General features: G+C 45.4%; 1 protein-coding gene across 1 annotated transcript; it reads left to right on the top strand.

The window, feature by feature from the left end:
• The first annotated feature begins 6680 nt into the window (after window positions 1-6680).
• CNMD (chondromodulin) lies at window positions 6681-19680 on the top strand. Its single transcript, XM_029960916.1, has 7 exons — window positions 6681-7104; window positions 7460-7611; window positions 10030-10170; window positions 12797-12910; window positions 15547-15700; window positions 16952-17154; window positions 19465-19680. Exons 1-7 carry the CDS (start codon window positions 6681-6683, stop codon window positions 19678-19680), a joined length of 1404 nt encoding a protein of 467 aa, XP_029816776.1.
• The last annotated feature ends 485 nt before the right edge of the window (window positions 19681-20165 follow it).

The following is a 20165-nucleotide window of genomic DNA, read 5'->3' on the forward strand; positions in this document are numbered from 1 at the left end:
TCCCCAAAACCAACCCCAGAAGTGTTTGATAACAAGTCCTTACTGTCCCTAATACACTGTGCAAGAACAGGCAGCAGCTTGAGGCAGCAACCAGAAGTCTGTCAGCAAGGAGAAAGTCTTGCTGCTGAGGAGCAGGGAAAGGCCATGCCCATCCTCAGCCCTCCTCAGTGTTCCCCCAACCATTTGGGTTGGGCTTTGCACTTGAACTCACAGGACCCCACAAACTTGTGGACAAAGGGCACTGCCATCCCTTCTCCAATTAGACCCCTTTCCTGCGGTGGTATTTTCCATCCTCAGCTCTCCCCATGCCATGCATGGCCCAGAGCAGATGGGCTATAACATGTGGAGCTTAAATTATGATGAGAAACAGGGCTGTGTTGGGGGTCCTCAGGACAGTGGCAGCTGTGAGCCCCACAGCAGTCAGCTCTTCCCAAGAGCTCACAGTCCCAACTCATCAGGCCTCCAGGTCACAGGCTGCCTCTCCTCCCTCCATCCCTCATTCTTCCAGGATGCTCAAGGTGAAAGGTCCCCAGCTTTTTTCATACTATTTCTCATGCACTTGTTCCCCTCAGCAGTCCACACTGGACACACATGAGGACCCTGCTGCTCCAGGCTTACCAAATCACATCTTTGAGATAGGAGATGTGGCCCTAGCCAGGCCAAAATTATTATCGTTGTTGCTGATAAAGCTTGATTTTGTAAGGAAAGCCATGGAGGGAGGACAGGAATGGCCCAGAAACAATGATTGTCTTGGTCGCTGTCTACCCTATCTTTTACCTCTCAGGGAAGTATTTATCCAAGTGATCCATAGCTCCAGTTGAGCCGTAGCACTGTCTACTGGATTTTCCAGCAAGAACTTATCCATTTTCTCATCCATGTTCCAACTTAAGCCTTAGAGGCAATGCAGCTATTACAGCCCTCAGTGGGAAACAGAGAGGCCTTGGAACACCTTGATGCACATGTCATAGTCTCCATGGTCATTTCTGAGGACAGCAAGCTCAAGAAAAGGGTCGTGAAGATAAAAAGTCCCACAACACAAAAATTTCTCATGGTTGTTTATTGGTTTTTTCACTCTCCTAGGTTTAGGTTCTGAAATCTGATGTGAGAGAGGGTATTCTGGAAGAATTTTTTTTTTTTAAGTAAAGATCTAACCTGGGGAAAGAAGTATTATAGATTGGCTAAATAAAATGCCTGATGTAAGAGGCTAAATAAAATAACCGAGAATAGGGGAATAAGGATTAAATCTGCTGGAATCAACTCCTGCAAATATCTCATAAAGATGATGAAAGTAAAAAAAATGTTTAAATTATTATCAGAAGGGTGAGTAAAATATACAGTTCAAGAGATTGGATTTGTAAAAAAACATTCTGGCACTGCAGACGCCTCTGGGACAATCTCGTTGGAAATATTCTCTAAAGTCAGGTCATGAAATTAGTAGAAGAACAGTGCATAGATCGAAAAAAGAAATATAGTTGATTCATGGGTGCTTTTTGGTGAAGGGAAAAAAAAAACTAGGCTCAGCCTTTGCTACAAAGCAAAAAGAAACTTAGCAGATTTCTCATCAAAGTGTAAAGAAGCCTCTGGGAAAGAAACAGATTGATGCTACCAAGTTGTTTAAGATAATAACTACCTCCAAAGCTGTGGTTGGAGGTTAAGAAAGAAAGCAGACTATGAGCAATTTGCACAGAATATCTACAAAAGAGATCACATTGTTAAAGGTAGGAATGAAAGCAAGTAATGACAGCTAGTTATTTTATTTTATTTCTTTAATTCAAGGAAAACAGAAGGCACAGCTACTAGCTAAATTAAGAAGAATAAGATGAAGACATATGGATAGACGGGATTGAGCCCTGGGGAAAGACAAATCAGCCTTTAGCATCCTGGAGTGAGGAAGAGCAAACTGATGGCCCATATGTCCTCATTCGACCACAGGAGAGAAGAGGAAGGATTCAGGGTGATGAGTGACATCCTGCACCAAGCACGTTTAAGGCCATGCTGTCAAGTGGGGCCAGCTCAGCTGCACTGGGATGTCCTGCTGGGGATGCCTCCCAAACAGAGCAAACAGGGATGCCTGTCTTCTCCTAGAGTAACATTAGAACACAGGACATTGCAGGGCTTTCCAGAAAGAATTTCACAGCCTTCCAGGAAAAACAATGGTTTTGGTGTTCAAAATTTCATGAGTTGCTGATCAAAAAAGGGAAGACTGTATCAGTGGGGGACAAGAGGTGGAAAAGAGAGCATCCCAGGGGCACCACAACGTCCAGGGACACCATAGAGATGAGAGCCATGGTGATGACATACATATATGGGTTTTCATCCTTTGTCTCAGTGCCAGCAAGAATATTTAGAGTTTATCAAAATTCTTAGGTTGTTACTGGTAAAATAACTGTATTTGAGTTTAGTAGCAGAGGAGCTGTGGGGGTGGCTTCTGTGAGAAACTGCCAGAAGCTTTCCCCGTGTCCAATAGAGCCAATGCCAGACAGTTCCAAGACAGGTCTACTGCTAGCCTTGGCTGAGCCCATCAAGGACAGTGCTAGCACCTCTGGGGTAACAGAGTTAAGAAAGGGAAGGAAAAACCTGACAAAACAGCAAATGGAGACAGGAGTGGGAATATGTGAGAGAAACAGCCCTGCAGACACCAATGCCAGTGAAGAAGGAGTGGGAGGGGGTACTCCAGGAGCAAATGGATGCCAGAAGGAGGTTGTGACCACGTGGGAAGCCTATGCTGGATCAGGCTCCTTGCAGAACCTGTGGCCCCATGGAGACAGAAGCCCAGCTGGAGCAGGTTTGCTAGCAGGACTTGTGACCTCACCAGGGACCCACACTAGAGCAGTTCATGCAGAACTGCAGCCATGGGAAAGATTCATACTGGAGAAGTTCATGGAGGACTGTCTCCCGTGGGAGGAACCCCATACTAGAGCAAGGGCAGAGTGTGAGGAGTCCTCCCTCTGAGGAGGCAGCAGCGGCAGAGACAACTTGTGATGAACTGACCACAGCCTCTATTCCCTATCCCCCTGTGCCACTGCTGCATAGAAGGGAGAGAAAATCAGGAGCAAGGTTGAGCCCGGAAAAAAGGATGAGGTAGGGGGGGAAATGTTTTTAGGATTTCATTTCATTTCCATTGTCCTACTTTGTTATTGTGGTGGGTTGACCCCAGCTGGATACCAAGTGCCTGCCAAAGCTCTATCACTCCCCATCTCAGCTGGACAGGGGAGAGAAAATATAACAAAAGGCTCATGGGTTGAGTTAAAGACAGGGCAAGATTAGTTTAATTTACTACCAATCAAATCAAAGTCAACATTTTCTTTTTCTGTAGGATTTTTTTCCCCAAAGTTCTTTGGTTATTTTGAAAAGACATCAAGTATGTGGCACCTGAATTGGCACCATGTTATGGTGCTGTAAAGCCATGGAAAAGCAGAGCAGGTGCCCAGTCTCAGTAGCCCTCACAAATTTTTGTTCGGGCCATCATGGAATTCAAATAACTATTTGGAACACTTAGAAAATGAAGATGAAATGCATAAGGAACCATAAGAGACTTAGAGAAAGGCACACAGCATGACCAAAGCCTTCTCATTTTTAATATTCCTATTTCTCCTTCTAAACTTTTTCTTTAAACTGAAAAATAATGAGAAAATGTGCTTCCTTGAGACAAGCCAGTACTATCAGCTAAACAACCTCACATTCACCGTAGCACTCCAAGTGCTCTGGAATGCTTTTCAGCCTGGAGGATAATAGTATTAGACGACCAGAAAGGCTGTCCTGTAAAAGACTGTTATTATGATTTCCAGTCTCAGAAGTTGGCTTAATCCAGCTGAGCACACACATGTTATTTAGAGAGGAGACTGGGCTCAGACACTTGTATCATCATCATCTTTATTGCAAATGAAGGGTTCAGCCAGTGAAAGGCAAGTCACGTTTTTTTGTCCTAAGCCCTGCAAACACTGGCTGTTGCACTCATCTTTGCACTCTGCAGCAAGAGTCTGGAGCTGCTGAATGCTGAGCTGTTTGCACAGATTTGCATCTGTCTAAAAAATCCTGTTTTCTCTCTTGTCACCTAATCAATCAAATGGCAAAAGATGCACTCTCTGCACCCTCCAAGGAAAACAGCTCTGTGCCCACACAAAAGGTAAAGCATGAGCATAGGGGTTAACGAGACGTGGTGAGATGTGAACCGTGTAACAGGAACATTTTTTTTCTTTTCTGTCTGCCTGAAATTTCATGCTGCTCTTCTGTCTGTGGAACAAAAGAAGAAGAGGCAATGATGCTCAGAGTTGGGAAAAAAATAATCTGGGATTGTTCCCTGCATGAGAAAAATATGTTTGGAAGATTACTTGAGGGATTTGTACCTTGACTTGAGCAGGGAATGCTGCACAGCTTCTCTCCTGGTGTTTAGGCAAAACAGCTCCCTCCCAAAGGACCAGTTCGCCCACCCACACCTTCCCAGGTGAGCAGGACCCAACTCACACCCCAGCCATCCAAGGACTGGCAGTTGAGCACCAGTCCCTGCAGATCAGCTCGTAAATGGCATCATTGCTTGGAATTGTTGGAATCTGCCCATGCCAAAACCCAACAGGGTCACTACTGCTCCATCAGTGGGGGGGGGAGGGGGGGGGGGAGCCCTCTGACCCCATCCTGTTTGCCCCAGGAGGGATATTGCACTTCATTACACAGCACCTGGAGTGAAGGTTCCTCTGTGAATATCCAGCATGACTGAATTCCACCTATTCAGTCTTTCACCAATATTGTCTTTGCTGACATTCCTCCTCAACACCACATCCCGAGCTGCACTTTTGCTTGTCAAAACAGCTTGGGTGACTGTCCTTCCAGTCACCTCCCAAAGAAGGAGCCACTGGGCACTCAGATGAGTGTCAGGATGGGAGGGGCAGCAGCTTTCCCACCTCAGTCTCAGGGGAAGCAGCTCAAACAAGTTGAAACCCCAATGAGCATCATCTCTTCCCAGGCAAGCACTCTTTCCCTGGCACATTTTCCCGTGGGAGACAAGCACAGGGGCCTTAAAATAAATCTGTCTTTTTAAAGCAGCAATGCTAAATGAAGGTTTGAGATCAAAGACTGGGATTCTCACATTTTGCCAAGACAGACATATCCATTCACGAGATTTTTGGTGTAACAAAATACTTGCTAATGAAGAGGATCATAATCTTATTATTAGCCCCAACCTAGCACAGTATGTCATTTGAGAGCAGGCTGGAATATGTCCTAGTTTAGGAAGTTGCACAGTAGGCTTTGCTTTTGATTTAATGAGCTGTGATTGTGTTTATTTTCAGCAGAAACTATGCCAGTTAAATTTTGGTTGAAGGTCTGATCGTTAACGACAGTAATCGACGGGAAGGATGAATTTGGGTTCAAGGGAAGGAAAATGGAGACTGTATGTCTCTGATAGTCAGTCACCAAGCACGCAGACTCAAAGCTGCCAGCAGGCTCTAGATGATGGGTTTTAAACTACTGGTCAAGTCAGTTAAGGGGATTTAGATACGAAAAAAATAAGATTTTTGCAGTTATGGAGTGGGGCACAGAGAAGAGGCAGGTGTAGGAAATCAACTGTGGGGGCCAAACTTGCCTCTCGAGGGATGAGCCATGGTGGGATGAGGTCATCAGCTGGCCTCTGCTATCAAGATCCCAGAAATTTTTAAATGGGGGGACATGTCAGTAGTGTGCAACAACTGAACAAAACAAGACAGACAAGCAAAATGGAGAAGAAAGGGGAAGGGGAAGAGAAATATAAATGGAGATGCATACTTTGAAAAAAAAATGCTACAGCAGATCTAGTTAGTGTAGGCACTGCTCTGCAGTTAGATGGGGCCCCATGTGGCAGGCTTTCCCCAGATTAACAGCCCCACCACAATGCAGTGCTGTTGCCTGTCTGGATAGCTGGAGCTGGGCCACTGAGCAAGAAAGGCAGAGCAGGACAGGTCACAACTCAGACATCCCCCCTTCATGCTCTTTTTGCAGTCGTTATTTTTTTCTCAGCTTCCAGCCTGGTGAAGGATGCTGTGCTTGGTGTTTGACACCATCAGCCCCAAATGGATCCAGCACAGTTTATTTTCCAGCATCAAAGTGCACACGCAGACACATGCATGAGCATGGATGTACAGGCAGGACATCCATATGGGGCATGAAAGAAACACAGACATGGACAGACACATGAATAGACACACATAGCCAGTTGTAGCCCTTAAAAGCTTGCCATGTACAATATCAAGATGAGTAAACAGATGCAGGTAAACATTACTTTCAAGCAAAATTTCCTATAATCCTACTGTACTTCAGATGCTCAGAAAACAAAACAAAACAAAAACTGAGCATGTCAAATTACAGGAAACACAGGAAATCTGAGAGATACATCCACTTCAGAGGTAAAGGCTCAAGGTATCCATGACCTTAATAAATGAAAATTTTTAAAAAACACTTTGTAGCATTTCCTCCTCAAGTCAAAGGCAAATCCTTTGCCCCTGCTAAGCCTGTAGCAGGCCTGGGCTCAATGTTCCCTTTCCCAGGCTGTGCCCAGCCCGGACACGAGGCTGTTGCCTTGTGCCAGGCAGCGAGGTGTTTAGCAGAGCAATCACCGAACAAGCAGCTTGTCAACTCCAGCGCCTGTGAATTCCTGTGGCAAGTGTAAAAAAGCAGTTAATATGTTGTTCTATTTTAAAAGCTGTTTTTTTATGACGGCCGTCTCTCTAGTGGGGCATCCCTCCTCTCCGCCACGGCACACAGGGGGTGTGTGTCCCCTACACCCCCTGCTCGGGAGCTGGAGACCAGACCCGGGCGTGGGGTGGCGGGGGAACTGGGCCGGGCAGGAGGTCAACACCCCAGGGAGCTCCGGCGGCCGCTGGGCAAGCTCAGGGGCTTTCCATTGTGCCCTGGAGGGGGCGGTCCTAACCCTCCCGCCGGCCCGGGGCCGGAGCGGCGGGCCGGGGCGGTGCAAGGCCCCCGTGGGGGCTGGCCCGGGGCCGGGCCCGGGACCGGGGCGGCGGCGGAGCCGGGGTTCAACCTCTCCATCCCGCGGTAGCCATGGCAAGAGGGCCTCCCGAGAGGTGCCCATCGCCACACGCGGGCCCGACGATGTGGAGCTGTGCCTGCCCCCCCGTGAGTGATTGGCGGGGCGGCACCGGGCGGGACCGGGTGGGATGGGGACAAAACCTGTCGGGAGGGAACGGGACCGAGCGGGTCGGGATGTGACGGCACGGGTCGGGTCGGGAGGGGACGGGACGAGTTGGGTACCGGGATAGGTCAGGTCGGGTCGGTACAGGTCGGGATGTAAGAGGACGGATCAGGACAAAACGGGTCGGGTGGGATCGGATCCGGGCCGAACAGATCGTGATGGGGTCGTATCAGGACGGGTCGGGTCTGGTCAAGCCCAGGGCTCAGGACGGGTCGGGGTTCGAACGGGGGTGCCGGGGCGCGGGGTCTCTGCCCGCCCGGGGGTCCCGCTCCGCTCCAGCCCCGCTCTCCCCGCAGGCGTACGCGGCGGCGGCGCCCCCCGGGCCCGGGCGGCTGCTGAAGGCCGGAGCCGCAGTGCTGATCGCTGGAGCGCTCCTGCTCCTGGCCGGAGCCATCGGCGCCTTCTACTTCTGGAAAGCCACGGAGCAGCAGGTGAGCGCGGCTGGCGCCGGGCCCAGCGGCACGTCCGCACCCGGAGGCGGGCGGGCTTGGAGCTCTTGCACGTACGGAGAAGGCATGGGCTGGAAACTCTTCTTGCGAGGTCTATAAAGAGGTCTTTATTTTTCTCTTGTATTTTTTTTCCATGCTTTCAAAAATTTCCAAACACCTAAAATCCAAACCATAATCGCTATCTGTGGTGGCTGTTTGGATGGAGCTTCCTGGAAGCACATTTACTAGCAAACACGAAACATCTTTGAAAGCACAGATGCTACATTGATTTCTGCTTGCAAATGCTCAGTGAACTCAAACCCCAACAAGACCCTGGGGATTCACATCCTGGGCAAGCTCCAGCTCTCAGGACAAAAAAAGCATTGAAATGTGTAAATTCCTTTTTCACATCATCTGCATTCTTGATCCACATTCTACCTAGACCCTCAAGTATATAATGCTATAATTAACCCAGTAACAGGCACCATTATTTCACTCTGATGCTTTGTATGACTGTGCATACACTTAGGCACTTTTGCTTAGCAGCTGTGGAGCAATTTTTAAAGTCTCGGTAAGTTTTGTTATTTACAGTTTCCGGGGCACACGTAAAACCCATGAAAATGAGAAGCTGTTGGTCAGTGTAAGAACCAAACCTCAGAGCATTAGAACATGTTTACAGATTAACTTTTCTTTCTGTTTACATAGTATTTTTGTTTAAAGCATATTTGAGACATGATGGTACACACATAAATGTGACTTACTCCATAAATTAAGTTAGTATCCTTGAATTTACCTTGGAAGAAGTTTTGTGCTGCCTCTGGTCACACGCCAGTTCTCATCAAGGAGAGCCTTGTGTGAATTCCAGCAACCAGAGCAGAAGTTCCTCTGTGAGACACACCCACACACAGAGCGATAATTCAGATAATCAGAAAGAAAAGTACAAGGTTTTCCCCCAGAAAGGCAGGACACGCTGCTGACCTCCAAGACATGCTGCAAGAGCCATCTACTTCTCTAGGCTTTTGAAAAGAGAGAAGGACACAAATGGGGATACAGTGCATTCAGCTCTGAGGAGGTGGGTGCACTTATGGAGTACAGGACAAAGTTTCACCTTTTTTTATTGCTCCCATCATCTAAATTCAGCCTTGCAAAATATGTCACATTCACAGGAGTCATTAAGCTTCAATGTTGATCTCTAGATGTGAAGTTGATCTCCCAGTAAAGACACTGAGAAACCTGAGAGTTATTTTTCCAAGCTGCCTTCAATCTCAGAAGGCTGCAGTTGACTTGCAAATGTTTAGGAAGCAACTGTAAAAATTATATTCAGGATCATTCATTAAAAAAATAAGGCATTTTTTAATCCTTATTTTTATTTTATATTTTTAAATTCTTCCTTAACTGACAGGGGTATCAAAGTCTCTACTCAAGCTCAGCCCCTATCAGGGGAGGCCACATAGATTGGTCTGGTTCTATGAACCACATTCAACAGGAGTCCTAGACAGCTAAGAATATGGGAATGACTCTGTATAACTGAGGAACCATGAATCTTTAGCACCTTAGACTTTCTTGAGCGAAGGTGAGAGAAGAAGAAATTTGTCTCTAGCTGTCAGTGTAAATTTTTCATTAAAATGCTGCAAAGGCTCTTTTAAGACCCAAAATAAACTGCTTGTGCAGCACTTCTGGCAGAGCTGCACAAGAGAATCACAAAAGCCCTCCACAGATTGTGGTCCTCCAGCAAATACAAACCACGCTGCAGCTTTCCTCATTGAAAATAGGATAAGAGCAAATACGCTGACAAGGAAAATACAAGCCTATACAACTTCACATCCAATTTAAACAAAGTTCACATCCATTACAAGCTGGGAAGCATGTTCGTATTCAAGAGGAACCTGTTTTTCTGTGCCTCAGCAGAACATCCTAATACATAAATAGGGGTTGGTCTCCTTCAGAGTAGGATATTCGCTCCTGCTTTCCTTTGGGAATCATGCCAGCATAACAAGCAATTCCTAAAATATGACCTAGAAGAAGGTTTTTAGGTCAGAGTGAACCCGGATGTGGACTCACATTGTTTTTGAGTAGAACTGTGAGCACTCCCTGGAAGGGGGACCTCAGGAGGTCTCTAGTCCAACCTGCTGCTCAGAGCAGGAACAGCTGTGGGGTCAGAAATGGTTCCTCAGGGCTTTATCCAGTTGGGCCTTGAAAACTTCCAAGGATGGAGACTGAACAACCTCTCTGGTCTAGCTGCCCCACCACCAGCCTGCCCCGATGGTCCAGTAGTGCAGTGTTGATTGTTGGAGGGTTATCAAATGCTTACAGAAGCAAAAGTTAGAAGGGATATGATAGTCAGACTGACCCACTGCCCAGTGTAGGAGGAAAGCAACAAGCAACTACTAGCATGTGCTATTGCTCTTTTTTCAATTCCAGGTGTACAACGTTCACTACACTATGAGCATTAATGGAAAAGTACAAGATGGATCAATGGAAATAGATGCTGGAAATAACTTAGAGACATTCAAAACAGGAAGTGGGAATGAAGAGGCTGTTGAAGTTCATGATTTTCAGATCGTAAGTACTGTCACCCTTGTCCTTCATGCTCCACTGCTGGACTCCAAGGACACCTTGCCCTGCCCTGACTTCTCTGCCCCAGTCAGTCTCAGGCTCCAGCCTCCAAACATCCGCACAAACATTCTTACTCTCCTGGCTTGCTTTTACAGGGAGACAGGCAGTTTCCTCCTAAACAAAATCTAAGTGCTTTTTGGGAATAAGCCATGCCATGTACCACTCCGGGAAGTAATATGGATCAGGCTACATCAGATTTGGCTCCATGTTAACACTGCATTTTCACACCACTGAGCAGAACTACAACATGCAACCTTGAGATCTTGCTAGAAAAACATTCTGGCAGGCTGTGAAACAACCCTTGCATGATTTCCTGTCATTTGAACTGGAAAAACCACCTCCCCAAACATACTTGTTTTAGGAGCATAGGGTCAAGACAGTAAGCCAACTAGACACCAAGGAGAGACCACTATACAGTGCTTGACCTGGGGAGCTTGCTCTGCCCTGAGATCAAGGATGGGAACTGCTCTCCATGGCTTGGCCTAAGTTCATCCCCAGGGGAAAGGATGGAGGCATTTAGCACAGATTATGCATCCATTCACCAAATGCAAGGTGCTGGGTCACTTGGATTGAAGCAAACACATTTGGGTACACCAGCAACTTGGCTGTGGCTGCTCAGCACAGAGTCTGGACCAAACAGATGCCAAATCTCAGCACAGTTCAACAGACTGGACAGAGTAGTTCACTGACCTGTACTACCCCTGAGCTACTAAAGGCACATCTATGTGATGCTGCAGAAACCCATTTACAGGGCCCAGACTCTGCAGTTAATGTTCTCAGGCGCAAAACAATCAACTTCAGAGTTAAGTCCTCTGTAAGTCAAAGCAGCACTGAAAATAAAGATGCTGCTGCTAGGAAGCATCTCTGCCTCTGGAGCAGCCACCTTCCCCTTGCTAGATCTAAAAAGGCAGGGAAATTCAGCTCCTTGGCTTCTCAGCAAGTACAAAAAAATCCATGCCAGGAGACCCTGGACCCCAACCACAGGACCCCAACCACAGCTGCGGTTCTGCCTTTATGGAACTCTCATTAACATCACCATAGCAACATTATTAGCAGCTGAATAAGAGCATCTACAGTGAGCTCTTCTCATTTGCCACTGCGATTTCACATCCACTCAAAAGCATCAGTCCACTGGAGAGATACCAAATTCATTTTGCCTCTACATGTGTTGCTGGTAAGTACTGCCTGTCGTACCCAGGTCAGAAATCAGCTCCCAACACCAACCAGCTAAAAGGACCTCTCAGGGACAGTGCCTGCTTGTAATTACAGAGAGCCAGGACCAGGCTCAGTGAGAGCAAAGGGATGCTGCCCCTTGGGTTTTGAGCCAAGAATGCACAAAAAGGTGAAAGCAATCAAAGAGATGTGCTTCCAATGGATTAGTATTTACATCAGTAGCTTTCGATTGACTGGCATTGCTGGAATGACTGCACAGTCAGTGAAGGCCTGGATTTGGCAATATTAGGGTACTCCTAGCATGCTTGGTGCATCACAAAGCCTTATTTCCTAGTGCACCCATCCCTGCACAGCCATCCCCTCTCTTACTGCTCAACAATTAGTCACTTTGTTTCGATGGGGGTGTGCCTAGCTATACAGGACCTGCAACATACAGGACATGACTCAGGTGTCCCAGTACCATCCATCTCATGCTGCACTAGATGGCCAGGGCACCCACGATGCCCCTTCAGGGCAGGTGAGAGGGGCCATGCTGACACCCATGCCCCCTTGTCCTGGCAGCTAGAGGCCAGGCAGAAAACTAGCACATCTCAAAAGGCACTAAGTAATTGTATTTCAGTGGTTGGCTGGAGCATGTGCAACTGTATGAAAAACAAGAAGTTTCGTCATTTACAACAAGGTATCTAAATTTATAACATAAAAAAAGAGTTCTTTTATGGATAACCAAATCTTACAGCAGAAATGTAGAAACTACAGACAAGGTTCCCATTGCAAAATGTTGATGCCTGAAGTTCTGGCACAGGTCTGGAAGGTACACCCCAAGACTTTCTGGAGACTTGCTCCCTCTGGAGCTCCTTCTCTTGCTTAAAACTAGACATCCATGGTTTATGCAATTGTGTTTCACCCTAGCAGGCGAGACGAAGTCCCACACACAGATTTCTGCACCAAATTTCCCATCACGAACTTCCCCTTGCTGTCACAGCCACTTACGTGTATAAATTGAACTAAGCTGCCCCCGTATTTTTGTAAATCTGTGTCACAAGGGTACCACACCACCAGCTAACACAACTTTGAGACTTCCTACGTTAGGTGCTAAGTTACAGTTCAAATCATGTCAAGTAATTCCTTAACAGAGCTACTCCAAGTAGCCTACAGCTTCCATGGAAGCACTTACATAAAACACCCCCCACTTTCAGAAATGAAGCAAAAACTTCTAGACCCATTTGACCAAAATTGTGAAGTAAATGATGAGAGAAGAGTGTTTTATTGCATCTGGTTTTAAATAAGATTAGCATTCAAAATGAAAATTCAGTGGCAATTTTAGCAGAGCTGAGGCGCTTTCTTGGGGTAGCGAGGAGCTGGAGGGCTGTGCACAACCCTCTGCCTTCTGCTTTTGCAGGGCATAACTGGGATCCGTTTTGCTGAAGGAGAAAAGTGTTACATCAAAGCTCAGCCAAAAGCTCACGTCCCCGAAGTTGATGCTATGACTAAAGCGAGCCTCTCATCTGAGCTGGTAAGGGGTAATCTAATTATTTACTTTTCAACTACTCTTTGTACAGAGAGGGTCTTAAAGTGGTATTTAAATACAACTAAAAATGAGATTTGAAAGCCACTGTGGCTAGTTGTAGGGTTGTTGAGGATAGTGAATGACAGTTGAGGATTCACTGACTGGTTGCAAGGGGTCCCTGAAAAGCAAGATTGGTGTCAGGCATGTCACTGTGTCCAGGGACATCGTGAGAGGCTGCAGATTAGTGAGTGGGGAAGCCACAGACCGATCTCTAACAGATCCATAGGAGACCTCCATGACAAAAGCACCTGCTTGAGAATAGGCTGTGCACAAGGCTGGAAGAGAGAGCATGGAAGAAGCAGCTCTTTAGTCAATGCAATCATGGTAGATCCCAGGAGATTTCTATCAATGCTCTTGAACAGAAGCATGGACTCCATCACTCAAGCCCTCTGAAATAGTCAATAAAAGGGAATTGTGGAAAATATGGCAAAAATTCAGGTAACTCAGAAGAAAGAAATTGCCTTCTTAGTGTCAAACAATTTTACAACATGGCAACTAAATTTCATAGAATCTGCATCACAGCCAGAAAAAAGGCTGCAGTTCTCACCCAGATACCGCCAAACTGTCTCCTCACCTCACTTTTGCAAAAACAGCCTGTAGCTTTATGTGCACAAAGTCTGAGTTTCCCAGAGCTCAGACCCCCAAACCCATCTCTCACACAGAAGTGGCTCCAGTGACTTGAGTATAGCTGAGCCTGGACACTGGTGGGGGCTCAGCTACTGTCAGGAGAGCACAGGAGATTCACAACCTCTTTTCCTAGGTTTGCTCTGGTCCCAAGAGAATAAAAGCAGATACAATTACCAAGGAGAGAGGCGCTGTTAAGGCTGTACCTACCTGCAATGGTGCTGTGATTACTGAACATCTACTTCAAAACTAAGGGGAAAAAGGTCTCCAAACCAAGTCAGCAAGGCAGCAGAAATGTCACAAAGCCCCCTGAAGCTGGTGGAATTTTCCCCATGGTGGGAAAGAGAACTTGCACAAATTCCAGACAGAGAGCTCCGTCTTTCCTGCCTTGCCTTATTTTAAAGGCAGCTGGGCTTTTTGTCTTCACTAGCACTACTGCCTAAAGATAAAGTTTGAATTTTTCATCTCTTTGTAAGAACAAAGTCATAGACCTGAAGACATTATCCTAAAACAGTCAAAAAGTTATTTCTAATACTTTACCTGGTGACAACAAGCCTGTTTCCTTGTCCTGTTTTTTGTGCATTTTCTCCAAAGATGCATCACCTACATGAACGCTGCAATGAATTGTATGCACCGAGGCCAAAACAAGCAGGCAACTCAGTGCTATCATTAATCTTTCCCTGACATTCGACTTTCCAGGCTAGATGTACAACAGGAATGGCAAAATAGTACTTATTTTTCCTAGAGCAAGTCCTCTCTCTCATATGCAAGTATTTGGGAGAAAGTATGCATGTGCTGTTTTCTTCTAACACGTATCATAACATTGCTTAAAAAAATGGTTGAGTAAAGTGAGTTTTATAGATACCCAAATTCTGTCCGCTCACAAGTCAGGATCATCTCAAACAAAAACAAAGGGTATTTTTATTTCTGAAAACTAGACTTAGATATTTCTGATGTTGATAAAAGCTTAAGTGAGAGAATATAAATAAAGAGCAGTAGACAGATTGGAAAGCAAACTTAAATGACTTGAGACCTACAAAAGAAATCAATAAACACACTAAAGAAACAACAACCCAAGGGAATAAATTGATCTAGTCAGTTATATAACAAGTTTTGACGACTTTTATGAAAGCAATTTAGAATTTTAACTTTGAAACCATACTGGTTTTCATGATTCAAAAGTTGGTTTTCTTTTAATATTTCACTGTTGCTATAAAATACTTACACATTTTATGTAAAATAATACTTTGAACTAACAACTTTAAAGAATCAATCACTGGCATTTTCCTGCATTACTTTGAAGATATGAACCAAAAACCTGCAGGGTACACTTCAAAAAGGCAGGCTCCTTTAACTTGCACTTCAAGTTTTTGGTCAATTGAATTGCTTTTACCAAACAAGACCTTTAATCAGACCGATCACGTTGACTTAGAACTGGAAGCTGGAGCAGCTCTCAAGCTATAATCCTCTCTAAAACTTCTGAACAAGATTCCGCCCCCCATCCCCTGCACACATTGTAAATACAGTTATATTGGGAGTACATCAAATGTGAACGGGGCATAATAAAAGATTAGGGGCTTGGGTTTTGCTGGAGTATTTCATTGCTGCTTTGCTGAAGGTGGTAAATCTTCACAGTTTCTACCACCTGGAATACCGATGCTTTGGGCTAAAAAGATCTCTGACACCCAGCCCACGCACATGGGGCAAAAGCCTTCCAGGAGTGAGATGGGTGAAATCACAGCCCCAGTGAAGCTGACAGTAGTTTTGCCCTTTGTTTCAGCTGCGGCAGCCTTTCCCCAGGCCTTGGCTCTGTAAAGGCAGTTCACATTCATGCAACAGAAGGATGCTCAGTATTAGTTGCAGCGGGTGATTATACAGCTTGGTGCTCAAGAACTAACAGAAAGCAGGCACATGACTGCCCACTGAGCAGCAAAGGATTTACACTCTTCTATTTGCAGGAAGATGAAATCATGCCTGTGAGATTTGACAAAAATTCCCTTATCTGGGTGGCTGCAGATGAGCCTATCAAGCATAACAGCTTCCTAAGCCCCAAAATTTTAGAGCTTTGCGGGGATCTTCCAATTTTCTGGCTGCGACCAACATATCCCAAAGGTAACACTTCTTTTATTTAAAAAGTATTTTATCCCTCCCTTCATCTAAATGCCTTCCCAACATCATGTTTGCCACTGAAACTTGCACATCTGGGAAACCAGACTCCTCTCCTCCCTTGCCCAGCCTGTTTTCCCATGCCTTTGTGGGTTCATGCCGAGATTGGGGGTTTGAAGTTTATCCATTAGAGATTTTCCATATTTGTATTTCCTCAGACAATTTATACAGCCCATGTGGGTGTCTATGAGATGAAACATTCCCAGAGAAATTAGCCTCCTTCCTCAGAATGACAAGAGCTCAAACTAGCCCCCAAAACATTGAAGTAGCTGACACCAGGTAGCAGGAACATTATACCTGGCCAAGAGTTGGGGAATATCAAGCTCCTAGCCTGGGACCATAGCCTGTCCTGTTTCCTACCCTGCTTCTCCAGAGGATATCAGTGGAGTGGAACGATGAGATGCTTTAAGCTACCCAACTGGTGGATGGTTTGTGAGGTTCTGGGGGCAGTCCCAACACTGAAGTACTCTTGTCACCCAGAGCCAAGTTTAGCAAAGGAGTTCAGGAGTCACGAGGGAGACAGCAACTTCTCCAGGTGACTTCCAGGCCTAAGAGGAGAGAAGGCTTGTAAAGATTTATTCTTCCTTGGTCCAGTTAATATCAGAACACTTGGGGAGGACAACACAAGCCAAAAAAATTCACCACATTTCAGAGCACCTGTGGATCCAAGCTACCAACATTTTCCACTTTCCTCATGACCTTGCCTATCCCACTGAGCAACAAAAGAGCAGTATCAAAGCCGTCCAGAACCTGTTCCACCAGGTTCCCCAGCTGTCCTTGAGAGTAGGGCACCATTCTGGAATAAAATCATTTTTAGAAAATGAGATGTGTATGACTGGTCTTGCTAGTGCTAGCGACTGCTGCTGACTTGGCATCAGTGACCATGGGGTGGGTCAAAAAACCCCCAACCAATCTTCTCACACACATTTTGCCTCAAGGAGGGGAAGAGGGGAGAAAAAAAGGTAATCATACTGTTTTGGATTGACACTGGCTGCAGATACAACAAAGAAAGGCAAGCAGCTCCCATGGGGATGCTCATGGTTTACTAACGCACAGCTTTGGCTTTCTCTCTGCCCTCCATCCTCTCCTTTTTTCAGTATTTAAAGAAATCACTGAAACATTAGATAAATACAAGGAACCTTCTGTTTATCTTTACTTTGAATGTTCAAGATTATCCTCTGGTGATTATTTCTTCAGATAACCAAAGGAGAGAAATGAAGAGAAACAAGCGCCAATCAGGATCAAACTTTGATGAGGAAGACTTGGAAGCTGCTGCTGAAGAAGTAAACCCCAGGTCACCTACAGTGCAACTGAGTCAAGAGCTTGATCACCAGTTTAACGACACCAGGCCAATGGGACGAGAAACAGATCAAACATTTAATCCAGACAACCCATATAATGTAAGTATTCGCACTGCAATCTTCTCTCAGAGCTCAGATGGTGATGCGGGGTTTGTCTTTTTTTTTTTAATCTGCACAATTTTGCCTGTTCAGCTTTACTCTGAAATAACACACTTGCAAAACACCTAAGAAGCTCTTCTCCAGTTTTGATTAGATTTCAGTCTGAAACAAGTACAAGTGCTTGAGATCACAAGGTTAAGGTAAGTTGATGACAAGTTGCTTTTTGGGGTTTCCAGGTTCATATGGAAACAGCACTGGAGATCTGACAAGGATAGCACCTTCTGAAAACAAACCAAAGCTGGTCGATAGCTGAACCCCATCATTTACTATGAGAGAGAGTCCAGTAGCTAGAAACATGCTTTGCTCTGAAACAAATTAGTATCACAAGTGACTACTACAGAGGAAAGCAGTAGCAGTGTCTGATTGCAAAGAGATTATGGTCCAGCCAAATAAATTTGTTTTTCTCAGCCTCTTCTCTATCAGGGTAAGCAACTCTAGTCTAGCAAGCAACTGGCAGAGAAGAATCTGTTTAGACAGCAACAGTGGATGGAGGACGACTATCATAAAACTCGTTCTCACCCTTTGAGAAGCAGCAGCCCACAGAAAGAGCACAGGAGCCACCCTGCCGTGTCCCAACACCTCTGCTGCGCTGCAGGAAAGCTGGCTGTACAGTAGGCACCTTCTGTGCACCAGCGCCAGACAATTTACACCCATCATTTGGTGCAGCAGGAATAAGTCATTTTAATACAACACTGTCACAAGATAAATGCCTCCTGCTTTGGAAGCAAGTCCCAGCTTTGACTTGACATTTATGCAACAGCAGGAGATCATTATACTGTGACAGCATTCTGCAGAGTTGACATCCCTTAATTAAACTTAAATTAATCACTCCAAATAAAGTGGATCTAAATCGACTCTCTCATGAGATAGTAAAACAGCAGTGGCACTGGAAGGTAACTTCTCACAGCTACTGACATGAACATGTCCATGAGGTCTGAGCTGCCCCACCCCTGGAGGGCAGTGGCAGAGCAACTGCCACAGGTCTGTTCTTCCAGCCAAGGGCTGACAGGCCAAATGGAGAATGGCCAGCCAGATACTGGTCATCAGACTTCCCTCAGCCTGCAGAGCAGGATTCACCTTCACCAACAGTTACTGCACAGATGCCGATATCCAAGCTTCCTTAGAGATCAAATAATTTGATTTAAAAGGACCATTAGTAATACTGTAAGTCTTTCCTGAAGGATTAAATGAATCCTCCCTAGAGCTATTTCTCTTCACCCACTGTAAGTGGAGCCTGGACAACGAGCTCAGGTGTAGAAGTTCACAGTGCAGGTATCTGAATTCAAGGATGATGAATCCTGACCAAGGAAACAACATCCTCCCTGCTCCCAGGACTGGGAATGAGTTGCTGGGGTCCCAAACAACACCCAGCTGTCACCAGTGTCCTGTACCCCAGTCAAGAGATGGCACCTTTCCATGTCCCACCTTTTTGTTGTGCTGCTAGTTTTATGAATGACGAATGCTCAGGTAAAAAGCTGACTGGTACTTCAGTATTTGCTCTTTGCTGCTGCTTTTCTTGAAATAACACCAATGGGCAAAGAACAACTGAGCTTCAAAAAGCAGAATATCCAGGTTACCTTTTTCCCACAGAAAGGAGGAAAGGAATTTTGAAGGGTAAAGGCTTTTATGTATGCTTTGCTCCATTTAACTCCTTACTGTCAACTACAGAACAGGCAGAATTCTCACTGTCCACAATGCATCTAAGTGTGGTGGGAGTGGGAGGGAAGGAAGCAGACAGAGACAAGAGAGAAATACTCAGAAAACTGCAGGGGACCAGGGGAATACCTTAAAGAGTAGTTTCCTAGGAATGCTGTAAAAATCATTAAAATACAAAAATTAAAACAAAACATAAAAGACACAGCATATACTTCAGGCATCATCACCTACACAAAAGACTCAGATAACTCTTGAAATCTTTTTCATCACTAATATTTAAAACTTGGGAGCTTTCTGTTGCTGGATCTTTTGCAAGGACTGTAGAAGAAAAACAAGGAAGTTAGAGCTGCCTGTTGTTCCTTTCATTTTACATGGGTGATTGCACCAATTCTCCACTTCTGCCAAAGAGAGCAAGACAAAAGAAAAAAAAATAATAAAGCAAGATGTACGGGTCACTTAGTGGGAGCTTAGTTAACTTCCACAGGCCCAAGATTTCAGTTTTTACCCTTTGTGGGGTTAACAGGAGCATGGGTTTGTTCTGCCATTCTGTGAGAATGAGAGCACCGGGATGACATTTAATATTTTACATTTCAGCAGCTGGAAGGTGAAGGGATGGCTTTTGACCCCATGCTGGATCACCTGGGCGTGTGCTGCATTGAATGCCGGCGCAGTTACACACAGTGCCAGAGAATCTGCGAGCCCCTCATGGGCTACTACCCGTGGCCTTACAACTACCAAGGGTGTCGCACCGCCTGCCGAATCATCATGCCTTGCAGCTGGTGGGTTGCTCGTATCATGGGTGTTGTGTGAGAGAAAGCCTTGACAAAAAAAAATCTTTAAAAAAATCAGGAGACTTGACAACATAAGCAGGAATTGCAATGACGACAAACTGGTAACAGACTACAACCAAAGCAGCAGTACCGATCCTGGTTTTCAAAATCAAAGTATGTTTTACTGCACCAGAAGCAAGGTCAGATATTCTAACTTCAAATTAAAATCTTAAGTTAATATTCTATTAGATTTACAAGTGACAAGGGTATATTAGCACTTGCTGAACTAAAAAACTGAGACTTAATTCCCCAAAAAAGACAATAATAAACTTTGCTCACAAACTGGTTTAGCAGTCCAGAACCTTGCCTATAAACTCAGCCTTTCGTAACAAAATCCTCTCTTTCCAAGCTACATGTGAGAATTTACATCCAATTAGGCAACTAGCTCAACTTGTACACTTGGGAGTGCCTTTCATCCATGCAGCTTACTTAAATAAATCACAAGTTAAGTTGCTCCCCGTTAAG

This window comes from Manacus vitellinus, unplaced genomic scaffold (genome assembly GCF_001715985.3).
Source record: "Manacus vitellinus isolate BGI_N305 unplaced genomic scaffold, ASM171598v3 scaffold_2_pilon, whole genome shotgun sequence".
Lineage (NCBI taxonomy): Eukaryota > Metazoa > Chordata > Aves > Passeriformes > Pipridae > Manacus > Manacus vitellinus.

Excerpts from the sequence above, each read along its gene's own strand:
- CNMD (XM_029960916.1), top strand. The coding sequence starts at position 6,681 with ATGACGGCCGTCTCTCTAGTGGGGCATCCCTCCTCTCCGCCACGGCAC. Across the intron at positions 15,701-16,951 it reads GCGACCAACATATCCCAAAG|ATAACCAAAGGAGAGAAATG; the intron begins GTAACACTTCTT and ends TTATTTCTTCAG. Across the intron at positions 17,155-19,464 it reads ATCCAGACAACCCATATAAT|CAGCTGGAAGGTGAAGGGAT; the intron begins GTAAGTATTCGC and ends TTTACATTTCAG.